Source organism: Semicossyphus pulcher, unplaced genomic scaffold (assembly GCF_022749685.1).
Source record: "Semicossyphus pulcher isolate SPU_LCO1_2020_fin unplaced genomic scaffold, fSemPul1.0.p SCAF_5, whole genome shotgun sequence".
Lineage (NCBI taxonomy): Eukaryota > Metazoa > Chordata > Actinopteri > Labriformes > Labridae > Semicossyphus > Semicossyphus pulcher.
Genome location: NW_027211726.1, coordinates 17,274,011 through 17,283,524, shown reverse-complemented (window position 1 = coordinate 17,283,524; position 9,514 = coordinate 17,274,011). Strand labels below are relative to the sequence as shown.

The 9,514-nt window shown below is 41.6% G+C and overlaps 1 protein-coding gene across 1 annotated transcript; it reads left to right on the top strand.

Moving 5' to 3' along the window:
• Window positions 1-146: 146 nt before the first annotated feature.
• Window positions 147-8,635, top strand: rp9 (RP9 pre-mRNA splicing factor). Its single transcript, XM_069681646.1, has 6 exons — window positions 147-436; window positions 569-599; window positions 717-846; window positions 4,189-4,280; window positions 4,719-4,780; window positions 7,732-8,635. The coding sequence occupies exons 1-6, from the start codon at window positions 291-293 to the stop codon at window positions 7,937-7,939; spliced, it is 669 nt and encodes a 222-aa protein (XP_069537747.1). The 5' UTR covers window positions 147-290; the 3' UTR covers window positions 7,940-8,635.
• Window positions 8,636-9,514: the final 879 nt, after the last annotated feature.

Genomic DNA, 9,514 nt, shown 5'->3' with positions numbered 1-9,514 from the left:
TAAATGGTTTCTGTTTGAGAAAATAGTGTGAGAATGTATAAAAACGCCAGATTTAAAACAGTATGTTCACTTCCTGTGTTACTGCGCATGTCCTGCAGGTGGCGCTGGACTTTAACTAACAATCCTGCTGCACAGGAAGTACAGCTGCACCAGAGAAATGGTGGCTAGTTAGCAGCTGGTTAGCTCGTTTAGCGTTGTTTCTTGACGAATAGTTAACAAACTAACCTTGAATGCATCATTTCTTGTAAGTTAATGTTTTTTCCGGGGCAGAGTTCGTCGATATCGGGGAAATGTCGAGCAGAAAGCGAACAAGAGAGAAGGAGGAGAGACGAGAGCACAAGAGACACAAGACGTCTAAAGAGGATTTTGAGAAACTCAAAACACACACGAAGAAACTCAACCAAGAAGTCCAGAAACTGAAACACGTCGAGACGTTGTGAGTAATATTGGTGAAACCTTTTCTGCTCATTCTTGAAAACTTGTGCATTAATAATAAATAGTAGTGAATGTGCAAGTCTGCCCTCTTACTAATTAGAGTTAACGTCAGTGTTATCTCTCTGTCGTGCAGCTATGAGAAACCTCCACCTGGATACATAAAGGTAATATTACTCCCAATAAAACACTTGTAATGAATGCTAAGAAGCTTTACAGAAATATATTTGCTTTATTCTGCAGTTATTGTCCCCATGCTGAGAAGTGACAGTTTGTTATTGTAGGAGCACGAGGACAAACCAGAGGACTGTATCCCTGCTGAACCCGGAAATGAAGAGGCCAGGAGCTTCCTGGCGCACGCCCCCACCAGGGGTCTGTGGATGCCTCTGGGGAAGGAGGTGAAGGTGATGCAGTGTGAGTACACTAACAGTACTTAAGCAATATCCGCTATAAAACAAATATGCAGCTTACTTTTTTCAAGCCTTAAATGTACTCCTAACTGGATATCCCACAAACCCCTGGTACACAGTGTGAGAGGCAAAGCTTTTCTTTAAATATACATATTTGGAAAAGGGAAGGGCATCTATTCTTTGAGTTTTAAGTGACTTTTTTTATTTAACGCTTTTAATAATCTTGATTTTTTTAACATTTCTTATAATCAAATTCCTTTTGATACCTCTGTGTTTACTGTTATATCTGTACAACACAGTACACAGATTGTTCAAAAGTCCTCAGAAAGGTATTAAATTGCCTGAAATTAAATATAGTCAAGGTCTACAATGGTTTTCAATACAGTTTGTAGGTTGGTTTCACCTTTTAATATTTAAAACAATATGCATATCATCTTCTCCTAGGTCCACAGTCGTATTTATTCCTCATATCATTAAATTAGAATAGAATCAAAAGCTCTATAATGATACAATTTTGAAGACGCCTTGTATACAAAGAGTAGTAGTTGGTTAGTGCTGTCACCTCACAGCTAGAAGGTTCCCAGTTCAAGTTCCGGGTTTGCATGTAGGAGGCCTTTCTGTGTGGAGTTTGTTCCCTCCGGGTGCTCAGGCTTCTTCCCACAGTCCAAAGGCATGCTTGTTAGGTTCATTGGTAACTCTAAAATTGCCTGTGAGTGTAAAGGTTGTCTGTCTCTATGTGTCAGCCCTATTGATCAGCCCAGGGTGTACCTCACCTCTCGCCCAATGACAGCTGGGTTAGACTTCAGCCCCCCGTGACCCTGAACAGGATAAGCAGTATAAATAACAGATCGATGGAGTAGCAGTTTCTTATCAGCTGTAGAAGTACCAGCAGCATTTATCGTTTAAGATCTGTAAGTGGGAGTAAACCTCCGCCGCGCATTGGCAGCAGTCTTAAAAGTTGATAAATGTCTGTTGTTTCTCTGACAAACATGAGGACCTAGAGATTAATGATGGTGTGGAGGAGAACACCTCCTGCCTCTTTGGTCAGACAAAGACTGTCTTATACTCGGTGTCCGTTCATTCCTTCATCCCACTTCTCTTCAGCCTGCTGCTTAAACAGACAGGGACTGTGGGACTCAGATCACACACAAGTAGGTTTTTAGGCAGAATGTGAGCATGACTTGCTCTGCTTAATCCTTTAAGGAAATGTCTGAGTATGTCATCCTGTTTGAAGGCACAGAGAGGCAACGCAGTAATTGATATGGACGTAAAAATTCAAGGCAAAGTAAAGTATTTTTCAAACACCTACTTATAGAGGACAAACAGAGAGTCTGTGTGGCCTCACTTTAACTTCAAGTTATTCATGGTAGCTGCAAGTGTAGGAGATTAAAACAGTGTGAAAGTTTGACAGAACTTCTCTTCAGTGAAGCACAAGTGATGATTTATGATGTGTTTGAGAAGTCTGTCTTTTGTTAAAATGTGAATTTTGCGACACATCTTTATATGAGCTGTTTGAGTTTGTGACTCCAAGTTACACAAACAAAAGGAAAGAGTCTTTCTGTACATGAAGTTTAGGATATATTGTTCCTTTAAAGGTTAACAGAAAGAAGCAACAGAGGAAAAAATGTGTAAACCACAAGTTTTACCACTCTACAATACACGAAGTCCGCCACAATGTGATTTTGATTCAATGCAGGGGGCTGATCAGAACGACACTGAGCTTCTCCAGACATTTAAATACAAAACGATGTGCTAGTCCAACTGGGAGGAGACCCCGGGGCAGACCCAGAGCTCGCTTGAGGGATTATATGTCCCATCTGGCCTGGGAATGCCTCAGGATCCCCCAGGAGGAGCTGGAAGACGTGGCTGAGGAGAGGGATGTCTGGGTCAACCTGCTTAGCCTGCTGCCACCGCGACCTGGCACCAGATAAGCGGAAGGATTGTATGGATGGATGATGTATTCCTTTTAATATACAGATAAAAAACTATACAGCGATAGGCCGGCCAATATAATGAGATGAAAGATAAAAATACATTTTGTATCCATGTTTTCACTTCGAATCAATGTTATTGAATCGATGAATTGAGATAGCGATGGATCCTTACACTCCAAATGAGAACCCTGAGAAACGTCTCTTATCAGCTTTTTTTAAAGAGCTTTCAACTGCAAATCAGAGATCGATCTGATCAGCTCTCACTGTATAGGTTCAGTTGTCAGCAAATGAAGACCTTTGATCATGTGTTAACTTTAACAAGACGATACGGGACTTATGTGTTAGTGGTCGGCTGTCGTGCATTTGAAATCCATATTTTCCACCGCTGTGCGTCTAATCTGTCCGTCAAAATACAAGCAAAGCATTCCTGGCGTGTGCAGATCCCCCTGAATCCGTGATGATGTCCCAAAGAGGCAGCTCGAAAACAACGTGACAGCATCCACGTAAAACAACAAATGGACACAATGTTTATTTAACACAATGCACTGTAGTAACGGGAGACGGAGGGACGCCCTGTGGCTACAAATTAGGTGGGAAGAATCGGTGGGAGAGTCGAGGTTAGAGTATCAGAGGTAACACTTGGTACAACCTGTCAACCTGATACCTGTATAAAACTAATTGAATTAGTTTATAGAGAGAAAACGTTTAGACTAAAATGTGAAAAAAGACTTTTTATTGACTAAAACTGGGCTAAAATGTTTTGTGTCGTCATCGACTAAAACTAGACTAAAACTCTATAAAGGGTAAAAATGACTCAAATGGGACTAAAACTAAGAAACATAAATTAAGTACATTTTTTGAGTATCTGTACTTTACTTGAGTTTTATTGTTTGGGGAATTTTATGACTTTTACTCGACTACATTTCTATGAATGTTATCGTTACTTGTTACTTTTGCTCTAAAGTCCGCTGATGAATTTTCTTTTCTTTCCTAAAATCCGAATAAATAAACTGTGTTCGTGTTGTTCTACGTGTGGTTTGTCTAAGTGGTGTTGCCGTACCTGTACCTCGCGCTTCTCCGTGGTTGAACGTAGAGCTAACGCAGAGCAAACGTCACTCAGACCAGGCGGTTCATTTAGTGGTGGTGTTGATGGCTGCGGCTGATTCCCTGGTCATCAGGTGTTTTTGGTTGCTCTTATTATTGTTTCTATTATTGTTCCTATTATTGCTCCTATTATTTTGGAGCTCCATATCTTGGAATCTGTAGCATGTGATATTCAAAATGTAAATAATGTTTTCTAAATAAACATAAAGTTGCAGAATGTACACCCATGTATTCTTGACTGCACTCATGTTTTGTGATTTAAAAAAAAAAAGTATTTTAAATACTGATGTTTGTTTCCTTTGCTGCAGGTTGGAGATGTAAGCGCTACGGCCACAGGACAGGAGACAAGGAGTGTCCCTTCTTCATCAAAGGCAACCAGAAACTGGAGCAGTTCAGGGTGGTGAGTTTGTGAGCTGCTTAGAAAAGAATGAGCCCACACAGAGTTATTTAGAGGAGGTATGAAATAATAGTCTACCGTTAGAGCATGTAGGTTGGGTTAGTCAAAGAGCTGTAACGCAGACCTGAGGTGAGGTTAACAGCACACGTTGAGTTTACACTGAGGACCATGTGGGCAGCAGACTTCTTTACACAGCCTGTTCCAGTGCGCCTGGAATGGAAACAAAACCTGCTGCAGGGACGCACCGCAGCCTCTGCAATGATTATCATAAATGCAGCTGTATCATGTGTTGTCACGGCTGGGTGAAACGGTTGGAACGTGTCGAGTTGGGATCATTTCTTGCATCTGATGTGAATAATAGCAACTGTTATTATGAACAGGAATTATTTCTTGTTTCCTTTCTTTATACGTTGTAATGAAAGATTGTGTTTTGTTCTTCAGGCGCATGAAGACCCGATGTATGACATCATACGGGAAAACAAAAGGAATGAAAAAGAAACAAGGTACATGTTCGTCTTTTAAAGGTTTTCTTATTATACTCAGACTTTTCTACTTTAATAGACTCAAACAAGAAACATATTTAAAGCTGATCTCAGACAGAATCTGCAGCTTTTGACCGTTTCCAGCAGAGTGGGACAAACTCAGATGACCTGTACGTCCTCTCCCGGCGGCTGCTTCTCCGTTTGGTTTCTGCCAAATACTGTTTGACACCGGGAGGTTTGCTTACCATTAAGGCTCACTGTAGGTGTGTGTGTGTCCGTGCAGAGCAGCAGCGCGTACACGCTTGTACGTGTAAATTTTGCATGCATTTCGAAAAGGTTATTCAAAGGCCAGTGGAGCTTTGAAGTCTGTGCTGCGTGTTGGCACCACAATATTATCTTGGTGTTCTTTGGAAGGGAAGTGAAACAGTCTACAAATACTCTTCCAGCGAGCTTGATATCAAATAAAAAAATAGATGAAGAAGAAGGTCTTTCTTTTTTACTTGTTTTGAAAGGGTTTTTTTGCGCTTTATAAGCGGTGTGAAGATATTCCCAGTTGGATATGCAACTTGGACCAGTTATTTTCTGAGCTGCACCTGCAAAATGTCTCACTTTGCATTGGCAAGCTTTTCAGTTTTACCGTTTAAAATTCACATTCAGCAGATTAACATATGCTGTTTGTCTTAAAGGATGTTTTTGAATCAATTATTGATGTGGTGTTTGCGAGTTGGCTTCCCTTCCCTCTGTGTTTACTGAGCATTTGGCTTCAGTGTAAGGATTTTGCTCTGTGAATTTGCTGCTTCACAAAGGCCCACGACTAAATGTTTTCTCCTAATCTTGGCGCTGAATGGAATCGTAGTTTTCTTTCAAAGGTGCATTTGAGGAAACCCGAATCTTTGAGCTGAAGGGAAAAGGGATTTATTTAAAATATTTAGCTGCGGATCCAGAAGTGCTTTTTATGATGGAGTTCGCTGCGAGGACCGGAGGTACGCTTCGAGGAGTAGCGTGACATCCCAAGTGTTCAGACGATCATTCTGCTCGGAGAGATCAAGCCCACCATAATGAGGCCTGATGGACTCCTCGCAGGAGCGTGTCAAGCTCCTCTCAGGAACACTTTCATGGCTGAATAGTTAACAGATTCTGGGTGTCTTCAAAAGTTGTACATTTTTGATATCTTCACTCTGGGTGCCGGCTCATTTCTCAGAGCTAATTAAAGGGCATGTTATCCAGCAGCCTCCGTACTGATCCCACATCTCTGTTTTTCCTTTCTTTCTACCAGTTTGATGCTTCCCCCCTTTTCTGTGATGTCTTTATGTGTAACTCTTCCTTCTTGAACATCGTTTGGCTTTGAACTTGTTTTTATATTCATTAGACTGAGATAGGGCCAAGGTGGAGTAGGGCGGCAAGTAGGGGTGGGATAAATCATCGATACGGCAATATATGGTCGTCCTGACTCGCTTTATTTTAATTTACATATATATATATATATAGCGCTCTAAACAGATTCCCTGTGATTTTGACTCATCGCATCTCTCCTTGATGACTCCTCGCGGTGGGCTTATGACATGAATGAGGGTAACGTGAACGCAAATTAATTGGCCGAAGAAGAAGACAACAGGATAAAAGAAGACCGCAGGATAATGTAGGACAGCGGCAAAAAGAAGTTAAAGTCACTTTCAGATCCAGAGTCCTAATTTGTTTTTACAGATGTTCTATAGTTCTTTACATCTAATTTACAGACTGAAAACACATGAACATTGTTTCATCTCAGTTTGTGTCAAACTCTGTGAAACTGACACCAAATTTAAGCGAATAATAACATGAATCCCCAACTTGACCTTTTTAGGGTCATGTTGTGTTCTTCAGTTAGAATCAGATATGGTGATGTATCATTATATGATCGTCTTGCAATATATCAATTATCACAGAATCGCTGTATCTTGATAGTATCTTTATCGTGGGCCGCGTATCGCATCGTGAGGTACGAGTTGTGATTCCCACCCCTACTGGCAAGTATTTTCTTTATCAATCTGTTGATTACTTTCATAATTATTTGATAAATTCTTTATTCTATAAAATCTCAAAAGGTTGTGAAAAATGCTCATCACAGTTTCCCTTGATATTCAAATTGCTTTGCTTTTTTCCCCAGCCGACAGTCCAAACCCCAAAGACTCATTTACACTTCAAAAACAACAAAGACACGCAGCAAATCTTCAGATTCAGATGATTATTTTGGCCATTTATGCCTTCATCGGTAGAAAGAGGATAGTGGATAGTTTTGGATACAGGAGAAGAGAGAGTGGGGATAACATGCAAGTGTGGGAGTCACACCTGGAGCCGCTGCATCGAGGACTGTGGCCTCTATATGTGGGATATTTAATGGCTGAGCTAAACCGACACCCCGAAATCTCCACATTTAAGAAGCTGGAAGCAGCAAATGTTCCACAAATTCTTAAAAAATGAATGAAAATATTATGTGATTATCAAAATAGTTACAAATTAATTTTATTTTGATCTGCTAATTGATTAATCATTGTGGCTATAAGGTGGAGTCACTTGTACTGTCAACCACTACAGTAACTACCTTTACTCTTGACCCGGCTTCCGGGAGTGTGTAAAGCATGCACACTGTCCAGGTTCACTTTGGTAGGACTTTTTAAACTAACAGTTCAAGCCTTGTATTTAAGCAACAGGGGTGTCTGCTTTATTTGTGCGTGTCCCTTTGTGCTCTGCTCTAAATTCCTACAAAAGCCTGATATTTTAACAGGATTGGGCGCTGTTACCAATTACTGGCAATATGTAGCAGAGGAAGACACTTGGCTAACTCCTCAATCCGGAAACGCCAATAATAGGACAAATACAGTTTCATGCTCAGGGCCATTTGAGACGCTTGCCAACCCGGGCATCCATCAGTCTGCGCTTTACTCTAATCCCACCTCCTCCTCTCCTCTTCCTCTCTCCTTCCTGTTCAACAGGATCCAGCAGCTGCAGCAGCTACTCCAGGACACCACCTCCTCTGATTCAGACAGTTCCTCCTCCTCCTCATCTTCTTCGTCGTCCGACCGCCATCACGGCAAGAAACGGAAGAAGAGGAAGGACAAAAAGAAGAAAGACAAGAAGAAGAGAAAAGGGAAACGGAAGCACAAGTCCTCTAAAACGAGCGACTGCTCGGACTCAGACTGAGTGTTTGAACTACGTGATTAAACGTAGGAGGAGACTGTGAATGAAGTAGCAGCAGTAGTGTTGAGCAGTAGTGTCCTGCAGAGTAAGAATTGCACTCTCATGTCGTTTTCTCTGCAGGTTAAAACCCTAAAACTGTAACTCCAGTGTGCATGACTTCTCTCCGGGCTGACGACTTGCATTAACATCCTCTCTGTCAGATCACACAGCACAGGGTCATACGGAAAGACTGCTTAAGTAAGAGTGCGTTTGCCTTGGTGCATATGTGTGTCAGAAAGCATTAGCTGCATGGGTAATGAATCTCAAGAGATATGAAATGAGCCTTCTGCTGTAAGAGATAATGTCCTTTAATAAGATAGCATGTCAGCAGATACAGCGTGTTATTAAGAGATTGTATTTCCACCATTATTTTTTTACCCCGGCCCGCTCGCTGCTTTTAGATACTTTGATTGTAGAGTGTGTTAAACGCAGGACGGTGGAAAGATTTAATTACGTTTGAGTACAGTTAGTTTGTTTTCCACACTAGCCTGAATGTTTGAATGCATGAGACTGTACATAAATATTTTGAATTATTTGAGGTCGGAATATGCTTATTTGCTCTGCCGCAGAGATGGGGAAAGAATGTATGTGAATGTGCTCCCTCATTGAGAATAAAGATGGCTCTCTTTCTCCCATGTTTACCTAGCTCCGGGCTGCAAAAACAGAGATGTTAATAATCTTGGCCTTGACTTAACGCGTGCGACAGTATTTTTTTTTCATGTCCATAACGACTTAATCTTCGCACGCTCCGCACGCAGAGGTCTGATCATTAAAAAGTACACAGCACGGTCCTGCGCTGACCTTCCTGAGAGCACAAGAACATTTCTCTTTTCATCTTGTCCTGCCAGCAGTCTGAGGATACTTCAGAGAGCGTTTCTCAAAAATAATTTCACAGTCTGTAACTTACGCAACGCACGGCGATCCATCCCTCTCTGTGCTCGGCTACCAGCAACAAATCATCAAATCAGGCCGCACAGTAGCTCCTTCTTGCCCTTTAGGCCGCATATGAAGATGTCTGGTGCGTCTCTCCTTCACTAGCTGCACTTGGATCCCTGTGGAAATGAACGAGAAACATTCCCTCTTCCTAATGACCCTGATAGAGACACAATTACAGCAGACCTACAGGGAAAAAGCAAACTAGATTTTCATTTAGATTTGAGTCTGAGGCTTTCTGAGTAGCTTAAAAGCTGCAGGGAGAGCATGTGTTTATGTGCAAAATTACAATTCCTTCAGAGAGACAGATTAAACAGGCATGAAGGCGTTTTAGAGGCTGATTGAGAGCTTATTTATTTCTCATTTGCATCCCATTTCTGCTCCTTTGACCAATAACAAGACAATAGCTCAGTTTTACTTTAAACAGTTCCATGTTCTGTCTCTTGAGTGGAACAATGAATCTCCCAGATGAGATTCAGTCACAGGGAGGTTGCGCCACGTAGAGAGAATTTGGTCAGTGGAGAGTTTTTATTGAAGCACTCTGTCTTCTTGGACAGGGGACAGGTCAGATCGAGTGCCAGGCCGGACCTCGCTGTGCAGATCGTG

Coding starts and splice junctions, on each gene's coding strand:
- rp9 (XM_069681646.1), top strand. CDS start 291: ATGTCGAGCAGAAAGCGAACAAGAGAGAAGGAGGAGAGACGAGAGCAC. Junction 4,281..4,718: donor AACTGGAGCAGTTCAGGGTG/GTGAGTTTGTGA, acceptor TTTGTTCTTCAG/GCGCATGAAGACCCGATGTA. Junction 4,781..7,731: donor AGGAATGAAAAAGAAACAAG/GTACATGTTCGT, acceptor CCTGTTCAACAG/GATCCAGCAGCTGCAGCAGC.